The sequence below is a fragment of the Nuphar pumila genome, chromosome 15, assembly GCF_984573655.1.
Source record: "Nuphar pumila chromosome 15, dmNupPumi1.hap1.1, whole genome shotgun sequence".
In the NCBI taxonomy this organism is placed as follows: domain Eukaryota; kingdom Viridiplantae; phylum Streptophyta; class Magnoliopsida; order Nymphaeales; family Nymphaeaceae; genus Nuphar; species Nuphar pumila.
Genome location: NC_143263.1, coordinates 6,494,047 through 6,520,011, shown reverse-complemented (window position 1 = coordinate 6,520,011; position 25,965 = coordinate 6,494,047). Strand labels below are relative to the sequence as shown.

Genomic DNA, 25,965 nt, shown 5'->3' with positions numbered 1-25,965 from the left:
AAGAGAGAGGGGATGACACAAATTAAGGGGGGGGGGGGAGGCAAGATTGGGGAGGAGGGTTAACGTGCCACTTGGCAACCATCCAAGACAAGTTGTTAAAGCAAAAAAATCAAAATAACCCTGCAACTAAATTTATATCCATATATGTCAATTCCGTACACAAGCTGCCCTTGGACTAAAACCAAATTGAAAGTCTATAATTTTTAAACAACAATGTCTTTCTCAACAATACCAAGCATATCTTCATGCTAGAAATACTGGCAGTCTATTTTCAAAATATCGAGCATGTTCAACGCAAAAAACAATCAACATTATAAGAATGACTAATATGTCCCCAAAACACAATGGGCTCAATCCAAACCCAAATTCGATCATCTTAAGATCCATTTTTTTTTAGGATGACCCAATATTCATCAATATTATACATCAATTCAAATGCAATACCTTACAATTAATTAAATAATTATATTTATAAAGGGTCAAAAAAATCAAAATATTACACGTTCAATAAATTGCAAAATTTTAGATTAAAATACAAAATCTTTAAAATCTAATATAAAAAAACATAAATTTAAAAATTCACTTAATAAATAGCAAAACTATAGATTAAAACATAAAACTCCTAAAATCTAAAGCATATCTCAAAAAAAGTAAGTTTAGCATCGTTGACTAAAAAATTAAAAAACTTTTAGATTAAAATTCACCCCCCCCCCCAAAAAAAAAAAAATCTAAAGCACATCCTAAACTAAAAATTTGAATCCAAGTTATAAATAGACGATACATAGGAGGGTTTTAAAACGTTAAAATAAATTGAATCTCAACATTTTAAAAGTATCACAGATATGTGGGACGGAATAGATTTGGTGTCACCGCTTCACCTTCCAAAATTGTGTGGACAACAAGCCTTTCTTGCAATTGCAGCATTTCTCCTCTCACAAGAGATAAAAGGGAAGAGAAAATCACATCACGAACACCCGAACACCATAGTTCTCCACCAAGCAGGAAAAATCCCTTCAATGGCGCTTATTCAATCCAAGTTCTGCATTGGGCTCTCTTCCTCCATCAAGCCCACCAAGACCATCGTCTCCCAGGACTCGAATTCGAGCCCACCAACGTCCCGAGAGCCGAGTTCTGGGCCAACGTACATAATCCTCCCCAAGAAGAAGCCTCAGAAATGGTCCACGGGAGTCGCTCCGGGGGAGTACGGCGGCCCTCCTCTGACCACCAAGATAAGGAAGTATTGGGGAGGGGAGAAGGATCCTCTTACATCCAAAGACGATTTCATATGGAACAAGGATTTCATGGGTCGAATGAAGAGGCTGATCGAAGAGAAACCGAAAACTGTTGGCCCTCCTTCCAAGGTATCGATCGTTTGACGATTTTTTTCGAGCTAAATTGTTGATTTTCGTATGATTTTTGGTTGAGTTGGTTGATGGGGAGAATATGGTTATTGTTTTTTTTTTTTGAAAGAACAGAATGTGGTTATTGTTATGTTTTTTGTTTGTTGGTCATGGTCAATCATTCTTTTTTTTTCCGGTTTTTAATTGATGGGATTTTAGCTTCCACGATGGGAAAGATACGTTTCTTTTTGTTGGTGGCTATTCTTTGTGCTAATTTATCATTATTTAATTTGATGGAGGAAGGTTCTAGTGAGTCAAAAGGCTCCATTTCAGTGCTGCCATGCTTTCCTATTTTATCTTTACTTGCATATTTTGCTGGTTCTTGTTAATGTTTTCATTAATTGTTTGCATGTATGAACTTTGAGCATTAGAATTTGAATGTGGTAGTTTTTATCGTCTCTCTTTTTTCCCGCCTTGTTCAATTTACAATATTATTTTTTGCAAGTTGATTCTACGTGAGATAGCCAAGAGAGCAATTTCTGCTGCCTGTTTGTCTCTGCTTCATGCAGTTTAGTTCGCTGACTCTTAAGTTGGTTTGCTTTTTGGATTTTCACCGAGGCGGACTACGGTTAAAGTTTAAACATTGTTCTTCTTTCTTATTTAAGGAATGCCTTAATGATTCATCATTTGCGAAACATCGTGAAAATCTTGGCATGACTATAAGGCTGACAATCAGAGAAGTCGGGGTTGAGAGGAAGAAATGCTGAGAGAAACACCGACTGTTCAGTTTCAGTCTGCACATTATATAATTTGTATTATGATGATGTCAGTTCATAAAGCTGAACAATTCTTGTGGGAAACCAAGTGACCTCATCACTTGGTCAGTTTTAGCAAACAGTTCCATATTGGATCCTATGTATATGTGTGCAAGCTTGTAATGTGTTAATTCATTCACAATGAATGTGAGTTGGGTTAAGCTCCTTCCATCTTGCTCTGTCTCCTATGATATTGTGAGATGAGTCAATTACGGTGAGTGGTGTCCGTCTGCTAGATTGAACCGAGTATTAAGTTCCGATGGCAAGTTCCCTGCCAAAAGTGCCTTTCCATTCATAATAACTGGTATTGGAGCTTGACTGGGTCATGTAGGAATTGCAGAATACAGTATTATATCACTTTCAGATGTTGCTCACCATGCTACAACTGGTATTAAATGAGCAAAACTCGAGGAATATGTTTATCTGCATCTGGAAAATTTCATGGTGGTTGGAATTCATTCATGTACATGATTAATGTTTTTGGTATTCACTCTTTGATTTATTGTCTATAATTTGGCATTTTTTGGTTTTGTAATTCAATTTATCTGGTTCGTTTAATTGTTTCTGAATCAGGAAGAACCTTCTGGTTTTCTCAGCTTGAGCAGAGCTATGAGCCTTGATAGGTTTGTTCTCCTTCAAGCATACAAACAATTATGGGCATGATATTCTTGTTGGGTTCTTATGAAACTTTGCATTTCAAAATTTGGAACAGTATGGAGATTGACTTAAGTAGAGAACTTACTGCACCTACAAAGCATGTGCTTGAACAACAAGTTGAGGCTGCTAGACGTGGCCGTCCACTGAGTGAAGTATGAATCATGTCTCGAAGACTTCATTTTCAATTTCTGATAGTTCTCTCTTGTATGAATCTTTTGAAGAAATGATTACAGATATCAAGCAATGGCTCTCCCAGATGGAGGTTCGTTCCTACACGACGTGAACAGGAGAAATGGGATAGAGCAAATAAGGCTGCAACAGGAGGCAGTGTAATTATACATTTCCATGATTTCTTTTGGAAATTTATCTTGAGAAGCTGTTGCTTTTGGTCTTTTTGATGAGTAAAGAGATCTATCGTGATTGTGTTTATGTAAAGTAAGAAACATGTTGTTTTTTGCCTTGCTCTGTTAACCTGCGTGTGATAACATGGAAGATGGCAACCAAAGAAATGATTACTGAAGTGCCTTGAATCTTCAAGGGAGAAACAGTGTTTAAACCTTTGACATCATCACAGTAGTTTTTCTGGTGAGAATGCAAGGATAGTCCACCTTATATTGGTAGTTTATTATCAAATGAAAAAGTGAAAACACTTTGATGCTAGTGAACCATGATACTAGTTGTAAGTAGTGTTAACCATCTGCTCAGAACATGACATTGTTGATCTTTAAAAGTGTTGCTATTGTTATTTTTAAATTTCTTGCCTGAGATATTAAATATGGGCACTGAAACCCATGCTAATTTAACATCCATGTCTAGGATGTCTTGCTGCGCAATTTGAATAGAGAGCGAGAAGATCCAAAAGTTTTAGCAGCAAGAGACAGGGAACAGTATTTTCAGGTATTTTCTGTGGTCAAGTCGATTAAACAGTTCGAAGGCTATATTTGTTCGCACTTTTTGTCCATTTTGAGCTTAGGGTTTATGTCATGATGGATGAATACCTACTTTCACATTCCCATTATTATTTTTCAGTTAAAACAAAGACTGCAAATCCTCACTCTGGGTATTGGAGGTGTGGGTGTGCTCTCTGCTTATGTTTCTTATTCCCCAGAAGTTTCAGCCAGGTGTATAATCATGTCTTAGTTACAAATTGATTATCTTTCTCCGAGGTTAAAGTTAAATAGTTAAATCATCCATCACATTTTCTTTTTCTTTTTTTATGCGTTGCTTCAGTTTTGGTGCTGGATTTCTTGGCTCATTGGTCTACATGCGTATGCTGGGAAACAGCATAGATTCTATGGCAGAAGGAGCTAAAGGTCTTCTCAAGTATGTGTCATGTTCACTGAAACTAAATAAACATCGTTTTGATAATCTAGTTCTAGTGTCCTTAATCTTAGAATCATGATAGTAGCTGCATGCCATCCTTTACATTCTATTCTGTTTAAATTGTTATCATTCTGCTCAGCCAAGAACACCATAGAGGAATAATTCTGGGGTTTCTTTACCAGACATGCAGGATTTTTTATAACTGTAATAAACTTATGTTGAAATAGTATTGTGTTCTACATTGGGTTGGAACAATTTGTAGAATACTAGGATGTAGAATGTGGAAGAATCCAGCTAAAGTAGACATGTTTACATTCTATTGACTAAGGGACTGTCTACTGTCAACCACAGCCATCAGGATTGTGTCTTTGGAGTTGTAGGTTGCCAAGTCCTGTAGGCCATGATATGCTTAGGTAGGACAATTTGAATTTAAAAACACTCTTGTACAATTGTTCTGATGGGTCACAAGTCATGTATCATGGCCAGATATAGAGAAGCTAATAACTATGGTTTATGCATGCAAGTAGCAAAGAAGCAGAACTGCCCGTTCGATGGAACTTGCATCTTGGAGATTAGTAACTTAACAGCACATTCTGTAACTCTGAGTCGATGCTTTGAGCTAACTTTTTATAGATGTTTCTTTTGGAAACAATTGGTTCAAACGTTCTCACAGTGGATGTCATTGTTTGTTGTATTTCTTCCACTTCAAGATTATAATTTATACCATTAGTAAAAGGTTTCCATCCTCGGCATTCTCTGTTGTCTTGTTGGCAAATTTCTTGTATAGAAGTTGCACATTAATTGAATGAAAAACCAGGGTTTCTTTCAATGGGGGAGAATAGATCAATACAAATGTATGGCTGCACCATTGTGTGAGATTAAGGGATTCAAGTAGCAGTTTTTTTTGTTTGGTTCCCTATTTCCATGATTTTTTATGGCATTTTCTGTCCTTGTTCATTCATTATGAGAATAGCTGTACGATTCATCTAAACTCACATCATTATCTTTCGTTGTGGTCAAAATAAATCTCAGTTGCAACTTTGTAACTTACAATTTGGAAATATAATTTTACATACAAAAAGCATAAAGGCACACTAACATAAAGTATGCAGGGGAGCAATTGGACAGCCAAGATTATTGGTTCCAGTGGTTTTGGTCATGGTCTACAATCGGTGGAACGGGTGAGTCCCAACTGATAAGATTTGTCTTTTCTTTGCATTTTGGGTTATTTTTTCATATGATGATTTTGGCACATATGCTTGCATGCGTGCTAAGTATTATCTTACTCTTGCAGAATTTCATATGCAATATCTACATGCATGTAAAACCTTACAAGAATCATCTGATGATATTGCAGACTCCATTCTAGTTGTCTGCCTTTTTTTTTATAGAAAAATGCTGGGGGATTATGGCCCCCTCCATTGAATTAATATGATAATAATTTTACATAACATCTTCCTCTAATCCAGTTTAGTTGGTAATGTCGTATGCATGTTACATGCTTGCAGAATCCTTGTGCCAGAGTATGGATTTATGCACCTTGATTTGATACCGATGCTGGTGGGTTTTTTCACCTATAAAATTGCAACATTTGTTCAAACAATCCAGGATGCTTTAATCGTAGGTGGAAAGAATAAAGAAGCATAAAACAGTGGTTGTGTCAGCAGTCACCTTGTTTCTGCATTCTTTGAATGACGATGTTCTTATGGGAGTGGGCTCCTAGGCAGAGCTGCAGCCATTTTGGGAATACACAGATGACTTGGAAGCTGTCACATGGATACTCCAATTTCACTCCCGTACCATATCCCCTGATGTACGTTATATTGGAAAATTTCACAAAAATGGCCGTATCCCTGTATCGAGCGTAACTATGTGACAACTTGGAACTTGGACTAGCAAACATTGAGTTATTATTTTCCTCGAAGACAAACATGGTAGATCCAGATACTTAAATTCATGCAAGTTCCATGGGATGGTTGTGGGAGTTGTTTCTCGAGCCAACTTGCAGATTCAGTTTTTGTAGTTGGGTTGCCTCTTTACCATGTATCAAAAATTAATGGTAACATTGGACTTTGCTTTCTTTTCTGATTGTAAAGTCATTTTTAGTTGTTTTCATCTGGATGTGCATGATAGTCTGTTTTGGAAAATCTGCATTGGAGCGGATTATGATTTGTTAGGTAACTTCAATACTTTTTAAGTGTAGATCATCGCAATCAAAGAAAGATTTAGGAGGTTGTCTTCTCTGCTAAATGTGGGTCAGTATAACAGCCAACTTTGTTGGTTCAATAGATGAATGTTAGGCCACACAACTAAATCTCATTAATTTCTCCAATGTATGATTGTCATGGTAAATTGGAAAGTTGCATTCTACTCCACAATGCAGGTTCTTAAATTGTCCTGTTTTTTCTAGAATAAGTGGGACTGTGGGGGCATTGGACCATGGCTGAAGGGGACAGTAGTGGGCTCAACTGTCATGAATATATTCTCATACATTAATGCAGGAAGCATGTGTAGCCATACTGTAATGCAATGATGCAAACCTTGTGCAGTCAGCAGATCATTTTTTTTTAATATTTACACTGAGAAACCGCCCTCAGGATCATAGACCTAGCCGCCCTGGCTCTGCCTGCTGCACTTACGATCACTGCCCTGACAGTGTAAAACTCATTGGGCTTACCCATTGCCCCCAGGGAGAGATCATATATGAAATACATCTGATAGAAATTGTTGATCTAAACCCCCACCCGACCCAACCCTAGATATAAAGGTCTCAACATATAACTTCTAATCCTGCATCACATCAAGATTAGAAGTTCAACCAAATCCAATCCATTTGCACTCCTGAATTCTCCACCATTCACCCCTTCCATCACCAGTTGCATTAACACTAGATATGCATGAAACAAAATGTCATCAGATCTTCTTGACGGGAAAAACCGAGATACAGAAAAAACTCATGATATTTAAAAAAATCTGGTTTCTTAATAAAACCTTGGGAAAAATATCATGATAAAAACAAGATTTTTTCTTGAGGTGTATATCTTCTACTATATGGTGCACTTTATGTAGTTAGAAATCACACAAGCAAGCTTTGTCTAGTCAATTGGACTCCATGGACGCATTCAACATGATAAAAAACATATTTCCCATTAAACAAACTATATAAATCACTGCTGTAAGGTTAGATTCGTGAAAAAATGGAAAAACAAGGTGCTCCTGCCTCCTGGTAAATACTTGCTCATTTAAAAATAAGTAACATTTTGATAGTATTGCACTTTTTGGGGCATGATCTCCGCAAGTGAAAATATCACCATTCAATGCTCATGATATGAGAAGCGTGTTTCCTATAACATAAGAAAAGTGCTTCCTACAAAAGAGACAAGTTTCTTCATGCTTCTCCTTTATTTTTTCCATGAAAACATGGCGCTTCCGGCTTCCCATTCATACAAGACGTTTCGGATGATTATGATGCAATCTATTGTTGTCTTGGATTGTTTACAATGCTGTACCTAGGGCTGGTAAATGAGCAGAGCTTTTGCTGTTCAGCCTCGGCTCATTAAGGATACACCCCAACTTGAGTTTGGCTCGTGAGCTCGTCACAAGCACAGCCTGAACTCATTACGAGCCTATCACAAGCTGGCTTGCTTTCTTTGAGAATTCAACTTTAAGTGTTTTTAAAGCTTGATAATATATAACAAAATATATATAATGTGTAAAATAAATATAATGCATATAATAAATTTATAGAGCACATATAATATGTATAACATGTAATATATAATATATACATAAAAAATTTGTTGGGGCGTTCCCTACTGAGCGACGCACTGTACTCTATAGGCCCGGAGGCAGTGATAAATGGGCAAGGGTTGCTAGGTCGTCGCCCGGAAGCGACGCATCACACTGACGCCCGGGTGTGGTGTCAAATAGGCAATGGTTCCCTCACTTTGTTGGACAGGTGGGGATAAAAAAGTTAGTCCAAGACCATAAAATTAGGTTAGCCACTTGGAACATAGGGTCTTTAACTGGTAAGTTGGTAGAGTTAGTAGATGTTATGTGTAGGAGAAAGATTGATATTTTATGTCTACAAGAGACCAAATGGGTAGGTGAGAAAACAAAAGTGATAGAACCTTGAAGATATAAGATTTGGTATATAGGAATAAATAGGAATAGGAATGTAGTAGAGATTGTTGAGTCGTGAGTTTATAGATAATGTAGTTGAGGTCCGTAGGAAGGGTGATAGGATTTTACTTATGAAATTAGTATTAGGTACATATATTATTAATATTATTAGTGTTTATACACCTCAAGTAGGTTTAGATGATTCTATTAAGCATCAATTTTTGGAAGATTTAGATGGAGTAGTACAAGAGATATCTTATGGAGAAAAACTTTTTTATCGGCGGTGACCTTAATGGACATGTAGGCATTAGTAAGGATGGATTTGAGAGTATCCATGAAGGCTATGGTATAGGAAAAAGAAACGAAAGTGGAGAAAGGATTTTAGATTTTTGTTTGTCCTGTGATATGATATTAGCAAACACTTGGTTTAGGAAGATGGAGTCTCACCTAGTAACATTTAAAAGTGGGGTTAATACGAGTGAGATAGATTTTTTCCTACTTAGAAAGAAAGATAGGGGTTGTTGCATCGATTATAAGGTTATACCGGGAGAAAATGTAGATACACATCATAGAGTCTTAATTTTAGATCTTAGAATTAGACAATGCCGCAAAAGGGCTAGACATAGGATAGATCTTAAAATTAAGTGATGGGCACTGAAAGGAACTAAACACGGATTGTTTATAAAGCAAGTAGTTAAGGAAGTTGATTGGTGTCTCAAGGAGGATTTAGAATCAATGTGGAATAAGATAGTGGGTGGCATGAGAAAGGTGACTAAGGAGGTATTGGGTGAGTCTAAAGGTGGTGCACCGCTAGGTAAGGATACATCATGGTAGAACGAGGATGTCAAACTAACTATTAAGATTAAAAGAGAGTGTTGTAGAAATCTAAATAAGAGTCGTGATAATGAGAATTTGGATAAGTATATGATAGCAAAGAAGGAAGCTAAAAAAGTAGTTTGAAACGCGAGGGATAAGGTATATAAGGAGGTTTATGACAAGTTGGATACCAAAGAAGGTGAGAAGGATATTTATAGGTTTGCAAAGATGAGAGATAGAAAATCGAGGGATCTGGGTATGGTTAGATGTATCAAAGATGAAACGCAAAGGGTTTTAGTCAAAGATAAGGAGAGATACAAAGATTATCTTGATAAGCTATTTAATGGAAGTCATGCTCAAGATCTTGGAGACTTCTCCATTCCTTTTCATGAGATGAATCGTGACTTCATGTGCAAGATTCAAAAGAAAGAAATCGTAGAGGCTTTCAAGAAAATGAAACAAGAAGGGCAGTTGGCCCATATAGTATACCTATCAAGGCTTGAAAATGCTTGGGAGAGAAAGATTTAGAATGATTGACAAATCTTTTTAACAAGATTTGGCGGACAAATAAGATGCTTAATGAGTGGAGGAAAAGTACTTTGGTGGCTTTATATAAGAATAAGGGTGATATACAAGATTGCACAAACTATCGTGGTATAAAACTCATGAATCATACTATGAAACTTTGGGAGAGGGTGATTGAGTATAGGTTGAGGAAAATTGTCATGATATCGGAGAATCAATTTGATTTTATGTCTGGAATATCAATTATGGAAGCTATACATCTTCTTAGACAACTTATTGAGAGAAATAGAGAGAGGAACAAAGATTTGCATATGTTTTTTATTGATTTGAAGAAGACATACGATAGAGTACTTAGGGACGTTCTCTGGTGGACAATGATGAAGAAAGGTGTTTCTCTCAAGTACATTGGTATAATTAAAGATATGTATGAAAGTGTAGTAACCAATGTCCACACTTGTGGAGGGGTGACAACCAATTTTTCTATAACGGTTGGGTTACATCAAGGATCTGCTTTAAGCCCTTTCCTATTTGCTATAGTGATGGATGAACTTACGAGATCAATTCAAGAAAATGTGCCATAATGCATGTTGTTTGCTGATGCTATTGTTTTGATTGATGAGTCTAGAGTTGGGGTTAGTGCTAAGTTAGAATTATGGAGACAAACATTGGAAGCAAAAGGTTTTAAGTTAAGTAAGAGTAAAACAAAATATATGAATTGTTGGTTTAGTAAGCAACGAAGTAGTGATGAGCAATACAAGACTAGCATGGAATTTTTGAAATTGTGTTATAGGAAATTAAAGGCAGAAAACTTGTTAATTTCCACGATATACCATGGATATTATGCTCACTCTCTCTCTCACACACACTCAGGCATGACAAACAAGTTCATCATCTTTTTGCCCATAAACACCATGGTGTTGCTTTTTTTTTTTTTGCTTTGTGAAACCAATGGTGGTTCATTTATTAGTATGGCATTACATTAGCTTACATGTTTCCTTACAAGTAAACAAAATATAAAAATTTTCTATTGGTCATAGCTATGCCTTCCAGTTTGTAGGTCTAGAGGATTAAAGCATATTTCAGATACATCAGTAGTTTCTGTTCCCTTCAATGCTATTTGATAAAATAAGTTGATTTTTTTGGAGTTTGCTAAAGTCCAAAGGATTTGTTTCTTTCAGAGACTACTAAAAAACTAAGGAAGCCAAAGGCTTGGAAGCATCCCCAACCTGGAGGTACGCTTTTTTTGTCTTTGGATTGTGCGGTGTTTTTTATGACTGTGGAGGAAGGGGGTGCTGGCATTTCTAGGGTTTTTCTTGCATTTTTGATTTGGATTTTGGGTTTCTGTGAGGGAATGTGTGTTGGATTGAGGGTAGTTCGGGCCCTCTGTGAGTAATTTGTTTTTCTCTTTCGCTAATGCTTGATGTTTCGTTCTCTTTTGTTGTCTTTGGAGTGAAGTTGGCGAGGACGTGTTTTGGAGGGGGGTTTGAAAGGAAGTATCGGAGTGGGCATCACCATCTTTTAGGTAAACCCGTGTTTTACACCCCAGTCACTTCCGAGCTCATTGGTATAAAAACTCAAGTGCATCCAGCTACATGCACATTTTGGTTTTGAACTCATGACGTCCCTTCAACCAAGTGTCCGCCAGTTGCACAGTTCGGATAAGGAACAGTTAAATACATGAAAGAATCAGATCCGAAACAGCCAAAAATTCCAAAACCCTCATCCTGGATCTGGATCTGACCCATTTGAATTAGCACCCAATGTTGTAAGAATTGTCTTAGATCCTTCAAATCGATTAATGGAATTGGGCAATTGGTGAATGGACTTTTTTTTTTAAGGAAGAAACTGCTTCAAAATCAAAGACCTAATAGTGCTGGCTTAACCTTACCCTTTGCCCAAGGGTTGAATGAACCGAATCAGCCAATTTTTATTTTTACCACAAAAGACACATGTCACAAAATATTAACATAATATTAAAAGAACATAAAAAACATTTTTTAATTTATTAGAAAATTAACCGGTTTCGTATCGTTTTCCTGTCGATACAATAACGAATCGTCCGATTCGAAACGATACTGGATAACATTGTTGCACCTACCAAAAAATGAGCGGAGCCTTCGTTGCCGGGCCAGGGCATTTTCGTAAATGTGTTTCGCCTTTCTTATTCTTTACCGGCTATAGCCGGTCACCGGAACCAGTTCCCCGCGTTAAAACCATTAGGGCAACGTAAGGGTTTTCTCCGATTCGGAGGCCTCCTTGTCGACTTATCTTCTCTCCCTCTCCCGAGGAAACGAAAGAGGTGGTTAGGGTTTCGCTTCCACGTTTCTTCGGGTACGATGTTTTTTTTTCTTTTTCTTTGAAAAGATTTCCCTGTTTTATCCGATTTCTTTGTTTCCCTTCTTCCTTTTCGTCTGGTTCGATCAGTAAGAGAGGAATCACAGGATTTTTTTTTGCTTGTTTAGAATCGCGATTGGACGTGTTTCTGATTTCGGAAAGCCTGAGTTTTTTTGTTTTCTTCATCGTTTTTCTTTTTCCCCTTTCTTTTTTGAACCCTAACAAGCGGTTTTGTGTATTGAAACGGGAACTTTCGGAAGAGAAGAGTTAGGGCTCTTGCGTTATTCGTAAAGAAGCTAGTTTTTTTTTATGTATTTTTATTTTTTATTTTTTTGGGTGTTGGTATAAGGTTTTTATGCAAAATTGATCGCCGAATCAAACGTGGTGAATTGTCGAATCAAAATGATGGAGAAGAAGTTGGTTGGAATTGAGCTTTCATCTGTGAAGATCTATGCTTATCTGTTTACTTTTCAATTTATTTTTCTTCTTGCTTTTTCTTTTTGATAATTTCTTCGCTCGTCCTTTTTTTTCTTTTCCTTCTAGTCTTTGAGAATTTGACAACAGCAAAGGTTTTGGTAAAAAGTGGAAGAGCTTGGGCGAAATAGAGTTAATGCGTGGGTTCATTCTGGGGGTGATACTAAGTTGTGGTCTCTCTGAGAATCTTTATTCGATATGTTTGAAGAAGCTTGTCTCACTTGTTTTAGTTTTGCTCATTAAGAGCATGTTTTGCTTGGGCCCAAGATGAGAAGCGTTTTCTCGTTCTCTCACATTCATGAGGGAACGATTCTCATTTGTCCCATTTCTCATGTGCAAGAAAACATTTGAAATTAGGCAGGGGGGATTCGAAATCACACTACGACCCGTTTTGCTACTCATGTTATTTGTAATAACATTGTCCATCCTGTGATTTAGGATCACATGAGTTTGAAACTAGTGTGATTTCGAATCGCATAGGATGCAAGCAAACATCCATAAAGGTGATCCATTGGCAATCATTATGCTTTTGACTATCTGATTCACTTCAAATGTGTGTTCCGATCCATGTCACATGGACACAAACACGTACATGGATTGACAATACACCACAATTTTTTTGAGAATCAGGACACATCACAAATTTTTTTTATTAAAATCATTATGTAGAAACTATTAAAAAAATTATAAAATAATGTTTGAACATGTCATAGCGTGTCATCTTGTGTCCCACAGAGACAGGCCTTATATAGTGCATTGCTGTGACAGATTCCTATGCGAAAAGTCGAGGTTGAAAGAAAAAGCGCTATAAGTCCTATGCTTTAGATGAAGTTTTTAGAATGCTTCAATTATTTTGTTGTTTGAGAAAATATGAGTCTTTTGGCTTTTAAACACCTCACTGTTTGTTCTTGGTGATACTATGTTCATAAGTGCCGTTTGATTAATGATTTTACGTGTTATTATTTGTATGGTATGGTACACCGAGCCTGTAGGCTAGACTGTTGAGTCAAGTCAGATGAGTCTTTAACTTTTGCGAAAATATGAGTCTTTTGGCTTTTAAACACCTCACTGTTTGTTCTTGGTGATACTATGTTCATAAGTGCCGTTTGATTAATGATTTTACGTGTTATTATTTGTATGGTATGGTACACCGAGCCTGTAGGCTAGGCTGTTGAGTCAAGTCAGATGAGTCTTTAACTTTTAGAGACTGAATCAAACTTCAGTTTCATATCGAGAATCAGTGTGCAGAGAAAGGCAGATGCATATAATCTAGGTAAACGTCATTTGATTTCCTACAGTGAGGGACTGGCACCTCGGTTGAAAGATGAAAGCAAGCTTATTCTGTGAAACAGTTGTTTTGGACAAGAAAACAAACTGCTGCATGGATTCTTGGTGCAGTGGAAAACTTTTTGGCATTCTGCTGCAGGAGATTATATGCATCAGTGGAAAAACAGAACTAATGGATCAGTGTTTTCTTTGTCTCCTTACTTTCTTCGTGAAACTTATGCTCCAACATTACATAATAACATTTTTCTAACTTTCTATTGATTTGCTCATTTTTTCACCATTTTCCCTTTTCCTGGTTGTGGATTTTCTTGAGGATGATTGTTTTTTTCCCCACCAAAAAATGTTCAATGCTCGGATAGATAAGTATTCTCTGTGTGGCAAAGACATAGCATGGATTTGTGGCAATCATGATTTTTATGTTTTTTTACCCAAGGCAATCTTTTTGTTGATATCTGTATATGTGAATATGCTCTGCAGTTGCTAAGGTTTAGCTGCCAGCATAAGTATCAACATGTCAGGAAGAAATCGTGTGCAACCCCATTCTGTCAAAGCTGCTCCACGTGGATTGCCACCACTTCTTGATTTACCATATGGCCGAGGCCCTGGTCCAATGCCTCATCCGGTGCTTCTTGAAGACATTAGGGATGTTCCATTTGGACGGGGCCCTGCAGCACTGCCCCTTCATCCAGTTTTGATAGAAGAGAGGCTGGCAGTTCAACACCAAGAAATTCAAGGTCTCCTTGTGGACAATCAGAGGTTAGCTACAACTCATGTAGCCTTGAAGCAGGAGTTAGCTGCTGCCCAACAAGAGCTGCATCATATGTCTCATGCAGCTGGTAGATTGCAGGCTGAGAAGGATCTTCAACTGAGAGAAGCATATGAGAAGTCAATGAAATTGGGAGCAGATTTACATGCAATAGAGGCTGTTAGGGCTGAGATTATGCAAGTCCACGCTGATATTCACAATCTGATTGCTGCCAGGCGAGAGGTAACTGGCCAGGTCCAAGCACTTACTCAAGATCTGGCTCATGCATCTTCAGATCTGCAACAGGTCCCTGCATTAAAAGCAGAGATTGAAAGCATGAAGCAGGAATTGCAGCGGGGAAGGTAACATGGCTCCCTTGAGCATGATGATGCATGCACATGCATGAATTCAAAAATATTTGTAAACACATCTGTATGCATGTGTATTTCTTTTGTATTTTATGTATTGTTTATGGAATACATGAGTTACTTATCATTAATTTGCTGACTTTTGTATACTATGTGTTTTTTGTGTGGATATCTTGTGGTGGAATGATAGGGCTGCCATCGAGTATGAGAAAAAGAACAATGCTGAATGTCATGAACATGGTGAGTCAATGGAAAAGAATTTGATCTCAATGGCTCGTGAAGTGGAGAAATTACGTGCTGAGGTTGTTAATGCAGAGAAAAGAGCTCATGCTTCTACTGCTGCTACTACTAGTGGAAATGCAGGTATATTGAGGTTGTTGCATGCCTGGCCATGTGGATCTTATTGTCTTGGGCAGTAAAGTCACTAATTGTTGTTATTAATATTATTACTTTTAATAGTCATCTTGTTATTTGGTCATCTGTAGGTAGCGGTTATGGTGGAAGCTATGGGAACCCTGAAATTGGTTTAGGGGGGAACTCCTATCATGCTGGTTATGGAATGAATCCTGTATGCTATTTCTTAAACATTTATTCTTCTAAACTCATTGTTTTTCTCATTTTTTGGGTTCTATTGTGAAAATGTGTTGTTCTCCCTATTATGCTGTGCCATGTTGTGAAAATCTGTTTCCCATGCATCCTTTCAGGTTCAGGGTGGTCAAGAAAGCAGTCCACAGTATGGATCTGGCCCTGGTTCATGGGGTGCATATGACATGCAACAAGCCCATACTCATCGATAAATGTGCGATGGAATGTTTCTTTGTGGTTTCTGGTGTTGCTTATCTGCAGTGGTATTTAAGGCTTCTATTTACTATTTACATCAGTCAGGGTTTGAAGTTGCTTGTCATGAACACCATCTTGGAGAAGAAATTCTAATTGCAGCTACTTTTATCATTTTGAATGATTTTACTTGCACATATTAGTATTTTAATGATTACTGACATGTATGAGAGAAAATCTAGCATCACTATCTGAAGAAGTTGCTTCAATCATCATGATGTTCATGGTTTCTTTTCCTGGATGCTATCATTTTCTTTTTTTGATGCTTGCTTTTTAGCCTCCAAGAAGCTGAAGATATAAACATTGGGTTCTGTAGGTTTTAGGTTTTCTCGGGTTGTCGCATCACCACACTTTGTTGCTTCAGAATTCCAAGTAAAGAATAGTTAACTTGCTGCTGTAGTTGTCAATATATTTTTGAAATGGAAAACAAATACTTCCAGTGAAAAACTGAGTCTCCAGATTTCTGGAATGCATGTGTAGGTCCCTTTTCTATATGGTTGCATTAAGGTGATTGTACTTGGAATACAACTTCTGTTTTGAGAAGTTTGTTGTAATCTCCACTTACCTGGGGCTATGGTGTATCATTCTTGAAGGCTATCTTGATGAGCTATTGTGTGCACTTATCAAATTGCAGTCTACTTGTGTCCATCAGTTTCAATGGAAACACAAACATGTTTTTTCCTCTGGTGCTTGCTTCTGAGCTTCTCTGCAGCTGAAGGATACAACCTATTTTGGTTTTTTAGGATAGTTCTCCTTGAATTGTCATTGATTACTTGAGGGTGTCTCCTTGGTTGTCAATGCGTTCAAGAATAGTTTGTTTTTCAGAATTTTAAGTGCGGCTATGACACTTTCTGATGTGTGTCAATGTGTTTTTAAAGAGAAAAAGCCAAATACTTCCAGTGTAAAAATAGGCTTCTGGTTTCATCTGAAATGCATGTTTAGGAGTCTTTCCCTTAAATGCATGAAGGGATGGCTTTTTATTGAATATAACTCTGTCGGTGATGTCTTGGAGGTTTGCTACAATCTCCACTTCCAGAGGGATATGGTACCATTTTTCAATGCCTTTTCTGATGGGATAGTTATATTACTTGTGGTGCACACTTCTCAAATTTAATCTATTATCTGTCTCTTTCCATCAGTCTACACCCAATCTCCACTAGGCATGCTCTTTGAATGTTGGTAATATTCTTGCTGAATGTGATAGCAGCTCCAGATGCATAAAAACTCGAGAAATGTATAGTTTTCCAGCATCCGCCTCCTAAATAACTCATAGAGGGCACTGAACCAACAGCAATCAACAAATAGGGGGTCACATATATGCCGGTTTGTAGTCTGTGTAGTGTGGATTATTGATGTCATGCATTAAATCATTCTTGTTTAGGGAGAATAGTTGAAGTCAAGCTGAAAGAGTGTAGCATGATCATGTTCCTAGGACAGACCAATTCAAAGTAACTGGAAGTTACTGACCTATTTTTGATTATCAGGCTGAAATTAATTCCATCCTCTGCCTCGTTTTGCCTGGTAATTGTTCGGGTTAAATTAAGATTTTCTTCCGTCATTTCCACTGTTACTTCTAGATGTATTTTAACTGTACAGTTTCACTGACAAGATGGGGAACTTCTTCTGGCACTCTTTTGGTTTGTTATACTCAGCAGGGGAGGTTGATCAAAGCCTTTTTGCCTCATTTCACAGACAGAGCTTGCACATTGTTGTCAATGTTAGAGATATCACCATACACTAGGATATTGGTGGGAGGTAGTATGTAACGTGTATGAAAAGCTGTTAGGTGTAGATGAATTGGATTGACTTTAGCATCTTCAGCTAGTTCTCAGATGCAACTTGTCTATTTATTTGCATAATTTTGGTATTAGTTGCATGTTGGCTCATGCCATATTCTTTTTTTGCTGTACTAGGGTCAATGGGTTGTGTAGGTAATGTTCATCCTGTTGGTGGAATGTGTAGGCAAAGTGCTTTTATTTTATCTAGGGACATACTGAGTGTGTTTTTCCTTAGAATATGGTTCGTTCTGCTAGAGTTTATAGCTTCTTGTGGTGGCTACAGGCCTGCGTTTGATTCCTTTTGGTTTTGGAGCCAAATGTGCTTCCCAATGTATCCTGTTTGGTTACAAAGTCATTTTGTTTTTTGTTGCTGTCCTATTAGATGGTTTGGTTATTTGGCTACTCATACAATAGCTTATTAGAATCAGCCGTGCTAGTGGCTGAAGAACCTGCTAGATTGGTCTTGCTGTTCCTTAGCTGGTTTGCTCTTGGTAGCAAATAGGTTGGTTGCTAGATGACTCCTTGCATATGAGGAAGGTCATATGTCAAACTCATAGATAACAACATATAGAAACTTATGGGATGGGATTATAGGTATGAGAATGCAGTGGAGATCTCTTCCCATAGACCAGAAAGTGATAGGAACATCTTGTTCTCAGAAATGGAAAGGGAAAATTTGTCTTTGATGAAGAATTAGCGCTGCTGCAGCCAACTGGATGAGTTCAGTGGTCAAGTAAGTGATGTTACTTTTCTGAATATGTCGTTTGTTGTACTTTAGTTCGACCATTGAGTTATTGTACTTCAGAGTCCTTGTAATAATGACAGCATGCCAATTTTTTAAACTTGTAGCAGTAGTTGTTGACTTCCTTTATTGCAGTAGGAGACTGGTATATTAACCAGCTGGCCAATAATGGTTTTAAGAAGGAAATCTCTTATTTGAAAGTTTTGTTCCATGTTATACTATGTCTTGCTAGTTGTTATATTAGCCCATTATATAGGTTGAATGTTGCTGGCTATTTGGCCATTCTAAGTTTTGCAGTGTTTCACATTTTCATGTGTCAGTCAAGTTGAACTCTCATTATAGCCATACAAGTATATAACAGAATTACCTAGATATAGGGAAAAAATCTTGATATATAGCAATACAATTTAAAACATATCTGGTACAAATTATATAGGTAAAAAATTTATCACGATGCATAAAGTAAGACTTTCACATATTTTTGCTGTTGTTTTACCTATTTCAAAATCCTATTGATATTTTATAAAAATGATTCATAAAACTCAGTTTCTGAGGATTTTAATTAATAATTCATTTATTTAGGTTTAGGTATATGATTGACATTATATAATTAATAATTCATTTTTCTAGGTTTTGGTTCTGATCCAAATAGGTATAGGTGTAAATCTTAGTACAAAACCATGCTTTATTTTATTTGTAATATTAAAAGCTCGTAATATTGATCATATAATATTGGTTTTCTTGTTTGAAACTAGTAAATATATTTTTGGTTCTTTACATATAAATTATTAATAACTGTTAAGCTACCAATAATTTAGCATGATATGGCTTATACATAGGTGATACATATATTGATAGCAAATGAGATGTTTGTTAAATTATGAAGATCTCCACATTCACCTCTGTAGGAAAGAAGGAACACTATATTGGGAGAAGAGGCTGCAGAAAAAACACGTTAAAAAAGTTTCAACGTGTTTTCATTGTATTAGGTTATGAGTATTTAACTAATACATAATTTTAGGGTACAAAAATACCCTTTAACAACAAGCATAATTACAACACTTTCAACGTTTGGATCTTGATCCGATCCGGTACAGAAGTCTGGTCTGGTCCTGCACAGACCGACTTGGGTCCAAGACCCAATAACGACTTCTTTTCAGCCTCCCTTAAGTTGTGCATGGTCCTGGACCATGAACAACTTGCCTTTCAGAAACCAAAATCTTTCCTTTGTCAGCCCTTTGGTGAAAATATCCGCAACTTGCTCTTCACTTCGCACAAACATAGGCTCAATCTCCTTTTCTTCAACCTTTTTTCTGACAAAATGCTGATCTATCTCAATATGCTTTGCTCGACTAAGATAAGATTAAAGGACACATTGATGGCACTTTGATTATCACACAACAGAAGTGATCGAGCAATCGGTTCTCCCATCTCTGTTAGGAGGGAGATGTCTTATCCATGTAGCCTCAGCAGTGGCAGCAACCATCGATCTGGATTCAACCTTTGGACTTGACCTAGCAACCGCCTTTTGCTTTCTACTACTCCAAGAGATCATGCTCGATCCAATGAAACTACAATAACCAGATACTGACCGTCGTTCATCTGTGTCACCCGCTCAATCAGCATCAACATAGATAATGATTTCATGGCCACCTTGATTTAATTCACTTTTCCTGTACACCAGCCTATCACCAACATTTCCCTTTAGATAACGAAGTATACGCTTAACTGCCTCCATGTGCGGTGTATGAGGTTCATGCATAAATTGAGATACCTGATTAACCGAATACACTATGTCGGGTCTAGTAAAGGTCAGGTATTGCAGCATGCCAACTATGCTACGATACCTAGTGGGATCTCTATATAAATCCCCTTCTTTAGAGTTGCCAATGACTTACAATCTTTCATGCCTGCCCTACTAAGAATATCCATCGTGTATTTGTGTTGAGTAAGAGTAAGTGCATCACACGTCTTATCAACTTCCACCCCAAGAAAATATCGCAAATCTCTCAGATCTTTCATTTTAAATCTTTGATTTAATAACTTCTTTACTTCCTCAATATGATTTCTGCAGTTCCCTGTGATAATGATATCATCTACGTATATCAATAGAAGAGTGGTGACATTTTGTTAATTGTGGATGAATAATGAGTGATCTAGAAGAGACCTAGAGAAACCATGCTTCTGTATTTTCAGCGAAAAACTCTCTAACCAGGACCGAGAAGCTTGTTTCAATCCATAGAGTGCTCTTTTCAACTTGGCATACATACTGATTGTCATCTTGTTCTATATACCCAATGGGTTGTTCCATATAAACTTTCTCTTTTAGGTGCTCATGTAAAAATGCATTTTTTACATCTAGCTGGCTCATCGTCCTTCCATGTTCAATGGTTAGACTCAACACAATACGAATGGTCCCCATCTTAACAACAAGACTGAAAGTTTCATCAAAGTCCTAGCCTTGTTCTTGTGTGAATCCTTTGGCTACACGTCTAGCTTTATACCTTTCAATGCTCTCATTTGATTTATATTTTATCTTGTACACTCATTTCGACCCAACCACATTTCTATTTAGTGCTCTAGGCACAACTTTCCATGTACCACATTCATGTAAGACTTCCATTTCTTCATTCATTGCTTTGATCCATCTTCTAGAACTTGCAGCTTGATAAAATGTGAGAGGCTCATCCTCTTTATTTATGGACGTTAGGAACAGTTGAAAATCCAATGAAATTTTTTTATAGCTTACCCACTTGTCAAGCGGATGTCGGGTCCGGGTGGATCTTCTGATGTCCAACATCTGTGGAGCGGGAGTAGAAGGACCAATATCTGTGCATGGGATGGATGGGGGCTCTTTCTCTTGTCGGGTGTATACAATACCCTTATACCTTACTGGCTCTAAGTTTTGTGTGGTAACCTCTTCTGGTTGAGATGCATTTGCTGATTCCTCACATATCTCCTTCTGGCTGCAATCTGTAGGACAATCTTCCCTAGAATTGGAGAAGAGTTCTGAATTTAACAATGGATAGTACACCTCAACACTGGGACTTGAATTAGCAACATGAGGACTTGGATTAGCAGGTTGATTGTCAAAATTCATCTCGTCAAAAATGACATTTCTCGATATTTTGACACGTTTGCTCAATGGATCATAGCACCTATACCCCTTGTACTCTTTAGCATATCCCATAAACTTGCACTTTAAGGCTTTGTCCTGAAACTTATGTCTCAATGAGCTGTCAACGTGAACATAGCAAACAAATCCAAATACACGTAATTCATGATAGTCAGGATGTATGCCAAATAGAGAGAAAAGTGGCGACTTATTTTCTAAAATGGTCATGGGCAATCGATTTATCACATGGACTGTTGAGTGGAAAGCTTGTGTCCATAGGGTGATAGGGAGATTACTCCCGTGCATCATGCTCATTGTACTCTCAACAATATGTTGATGCTTCCTCTCAGCAATCTCATTTTGTTGAGGTGTATGTGGGTAAAACACTCTTCTCTTTATCCCATTATGTTGAAGGAAACCAACAAAATCACTAGAAGAGAATTCACCTCCTTCGTCACATTGAAAATTGAGAATGGTGGTAGAGAAATGATTTTCGACAAAGAAACGAAATTTTTAAACAATCCAAAAACTTCTGATTTGTGTTTCATGAAAAATATCCAAGTATAGCATGAATAACTATTAATGAAAATAAGGTAATATTTACTACCAGAAATAGAAGCAATTTGGGCATGACCCCATACATCAGAACATATGACCTCAAAGGGCCTTGAAGCTCTCTTATTAATTGAATTGAAAGGCAAAACACTACTCTTATATAAATGATAACTATGACACTTTATATCACTGGCTTCTGAACTCGGACTGGACTTAGTAATGAAATTATTCGACACAAGTTTTTCAATAAAATGACGACCACAATGACCTAAACGACTATGCCAAAGAGTTGACTTATTACATTCAGAAATGGCAAACACATATTCGGAAGAAACAAATGATGGATACTGATGAGGCTTCAAGGATGAACATGCATAATGAACATAGAAGGAGGGATCTTCTTGGAAGATGTATATGTTGCCTCGTCCCTTTCCCTCAGCGAATCTCTCCCTCGTGCGAAGATCCTTGACATAAACATAAGAGTGAGTAAATTCAACTGAGGCATTAACATCATCAAGTTTTGAGACAGAAACAATGTTCTTTTGAATATTAGGAGCATGAATAACTTTTGAAAGATTAAGAGGAGACTTGAACATGGGCATAATGGCATTTTCAATATGTGAGATGGAGTGATGAAAACCATCTCCTGTGACTATGCTATTCTTACCAACATAAGGAGTAAGATTCAAGAGCTTACCCACATCACTCGAGATGTGGGTCACTGCTCCGGAGTCGACGTACCGAATGCCTTTATCATTTTGTTTCATATTCAAGCCTGCCAAGGATGCCAATAGCAACTCCTTTACTTCTCCATCCCTTTTAGCCTTTGTTTGTGGGGGTTTTCTCTTATTTTGAGGGCTGAACCAACAATTTGCTTTAATATGCCCTTTCTTATTGCATATGAAGCAAGTAAGAATGAGTCTTTGTCCATGTATATTGGGCGTTGGAAGTAGACCACGACCCCCAAAAGCATTTCACTCTTGTCCTCCCCTTCCTCTAAAAGAATTTCCTCCTCTACCTCTACAATAAGTCAGCTTCGTGGCCAGCACATCTTGAGTTCCTCAATGCACATGGGTGGTACTAAGATAACCCTTTCAGGGTCATTTTATACTGCAATAGCTTTGCACGAAGATGTTTAAATTTTGGAAGCTCACACGAAGATGTTTAAATTTTGGAAGCTCTGGGAGACACAACAAGGACGTCGCCAGAACATGATAGTCTGACCCCAATCCACTCAAGGTCTGCTGCACCTTTTCTTTATCACTGACGAGACATCTCACAATAGCCAGCTGATCTGTGATGCCTTTCATTTTATTTTGGTACTCTATAATAGACATCAAATGTTTCTTCAACATTTGAAATTCTCGCTTGAGAAACACGATTCTCGTTTTAGAGATCTGCGAATATGTTTGAACTAGCTTGTCCCATAGCTCTTTGGCTGAACAATCATCGGGAATGGCTACAAGAACTTTCTGTGAGTGTTGAGGTGATGTATGTCACTAATGCTTGATCTCTTTTCATCCACGCAACATAATCTGGATTTTTGAGAAGAATAATAGATTGTGCCCCTTTATCGTCCATCTTTTTCTGCGAAGTGAACTCTGGAGGGGGTGAGACTGATCCATTCAGATGACCGGAGCGATCCTGACTCCTTATAAAAGGAGCAATCTGCCAGGTCAAGAAGTTGGAATTATTCAGCTTTTCAGAGACCAATTGGCTAAGAAAATTAGAGGAAATGCCTGATTGTGGGAAAGATGAGTCCATTTGAAAAGATTGTGGAAAATGAAAGAAGAAAGAAAAATTCCTGGACCAAACAAAGAAATCAGTCACTTGAATATTCTGTCATTTTTTTTTCTATAGTATGACAGATATATTATATTCGGGTATGATCAGAAAAAACAACTGATCAAAAACTGAATATCAACATTGAATTAGTTCCAGATTAAATGAAAACGTGAAACAGTGTTATGAATACTTCAAGATAAAAGGTATTGCAGACCGAAACAACACAATATTGATTTCAGAGAGTAGAATATTCAAACTGAAACAACACAATAATGAATATCAACATAGAATTGGTTCCAAATTAAGTAAAATCCTGAAACAGGAATATGAATATTCCGAAATAAAGGATTATGCAGACGAAAATACCACAAACACCAATTTCAGCTAGTATAATATCCAGATCGAGTGTAGGAAACTGATCTACGTCTCTTCACGTCGAGAAATCCAAAACGAGAATCCCTTTTGGTTAAGAAAAAGTCTAGATAGGCGACAACCCGTTTTTATTTGTTTTTTTTGATAGTTTTGGAATCGATTAACTGATTCTGAGAGAATCAGATCTTAAGAAGAGAAGAGAAGGAGGCACTGACGTTTAATCAAATGTAAAGAAGAGAAAAGAAGGAGATGTTAACGTCCTTACCAGAACTGAAACAGAAAACAGAAAAGAAAGGAGGAAGAAGACGCACACATAAATCAGGGTTGAAGTGAAAATATTTTCTTGACTTGAAAAACTGCCCAACTTTAACACAGCTCTGATACCATGCTAAATTATGAAGATTACCAAAAAAAAAAACACAGAGTGCGGAAACAAAAGAAGTGCGGAAACAAAACAAGAACTGGGAAATTTATTTCAACAAGTTATAGAACACTTACAAGAGACACTTGAAAAATCAAGAAGACACTTACAAGAGAAGGCCTCGCTCTAAGACTAGTGATCTCACAGAAAACTTTCGATGCTTTCAAATGAAGAGTGAATGAGTATTTATAGCCCAACCACTCTTACTTTGCATTATTGAAGCTGACGTAGCAGATCAATAATGCGTTTCTAAAGTAGATTCGCTTATGCGAATTATTACAAGCCGACAATCTTACTTTTAAAAAGGTGATTCGTCCACTATGGCGAATCATTGCAAAACGACAAGAAGTAAAAGCAGATTCGTCCTCTGGACGAATTATTATAAACCGACAAAAATCAAATTATTACAACCCGACAAACTTTTTTTTTTTTTAAAAAGTAAATTCGTCCACTTGACGAATTATTACAAGCGACAAAGACAAGTGGGCCCTATATCATTACTTTGGCATTCCTGGTGAGGATTTTGCTTAGTTCAGAAGCAATTTCCCTGATTTTGGCGAGGGATTGCTCAATAATCCCTCGTATGTCACCCCAGTAGTTGTCCCGTGTGGAGGAATTGATACAGGCTTCAAGCTTTACCTCCTGTATTTTGATGACAACATCCAAAGCTTCTTTGACCCTTTCATGTGCGGCGCATTCTATGTCGCGTAGAACACCGTTGAGGTCGCTGCACTCTTCCATTGTCCTTCTTGGGTTTGTCCGGCCATATATTTTGGCGGGGTGGAGTTTTTCCATGTTGATCTTGTATATTGCAACAAGATCATCACCTTTGCGCACATTTGATGAACTTCCTTCATCATCTGAGGTGATTGGGATGGTTTTGAACTCCATTCCTGAGAAAAATCATAAAATTTGTTAATAAAACTTAATTTTTCATCAGAAAAACACCCTTTTTCTTTAATGATCACTGTGATCATTCTTGATAATGTGTCTGCCAACACATTTTCCTTTCCTTCAATATGTTCGAAAATAATATTGATGCCTAAACCGGTGATGAAGTCCACGAACGCGATCCACCTGACTCGCGAGGGCTTATTGACATTGGTCTTGTTGAAGAAGCTTATTATGGCTTGACAATCTGTTCTTATTAGCAGCTCTTTCTGTTCCAAATAATAAAGCTTCAGACTTTCTAAGTTGTTTATCACGGCATGAATTTCTGCATCAATTGATGATTTTGGGGGATCAAATTTGCCGCTGGCGTAGGCGCACGGCTTTTCCATTGTTTTGGGATCATATTTCTTGGGTTTCCACTTAATGACCCCTCCCCATCCTTCCATGCATCCATCAGCTTCCAAAACCATATAGCAATTTGCTGGTGGGATGGATAGTGGTGGCAGGTTTTTAACCTGCTCATTGATCTGTCGAACAAGCTTCCAGTCTTCTTCGTTCATCCTTCTTTCTCCTGTTGGGCTTGTTTTGCCATAAAGGGGAGCCAATAACTTACCAAGGTTGGGAATGAAGTTTCTGGCGTAGTTTAGTATGCTCAACCATGAA

The 25,965-nt window shown here is 37.5% G+C and overlaps 2 protein-coding genes across 3 annotated transcripts; both read left to right on the top strand.

Annotated features, from left to right (window-relative positions):
* Positions 1–852: 852 nt before the first annotated feature.
* LOC149814292 (ATP synthase protein I-like protein) lies at positions 853–6,250 on the top strand. 2 transcript variants are annotated; one of them, XM_089990226.1, is made up of 9 exons: positions 853–1,361; positions 2,729–2,778; positions 2,868–2,964; positions 3,046–3,141; positions 3,629–3,709; positions 3,842–3,933; positions 4,043–4,135; positions 5,248–5,316; positions 5,644–6,250. In XM_089990226.1, exons 1-9 carry the CDS (start codon positions 1,017–1,019, stop codon positions 5,780–5,782), a joined length of 1,062 nt encoding a protein of 353 aa, XP_089846352.1. In that variant the 5' UTR covers positions 853–1,016; the 3' UTR covers positions 5,783–6,250. The 2 variants fall into 2 exon arrangements, with proteins under 2 accessions (XP_089846352.1, XP_089846353.1); XM_089990227.1 differs by lacking the exon at positions 5,644–6,250 and adding an exon at positions 5,430–5,585.
* Positions 6,251–11,844: 5,594 nt separating this feature from the next.
* Positions 11,845–16,090, top strand: LOC149814291 (protein FLX-like 1). Its single transcript, XM_089988777.1, has 5 exons — positions 11,845–11,929; positions 14,171–14,800; positions 14,997–15,169; positions 15,292–15,374; positions 15,511–16,090. Exons 2-5 carry the CDS (start codon positions 14,205–14,207, stop codon positions 15,601–15,603), a joined length of 945 nt encoding a protein of 314 aa, XP_089844903.1. The 5' UTR covers positions 11,845–11,929; positions 14,171–14,204; the 3' UTR covers positions 15,604–16,090.
* Positions 16,091–25,965: the final 9,875 nt, after the last annotated feature.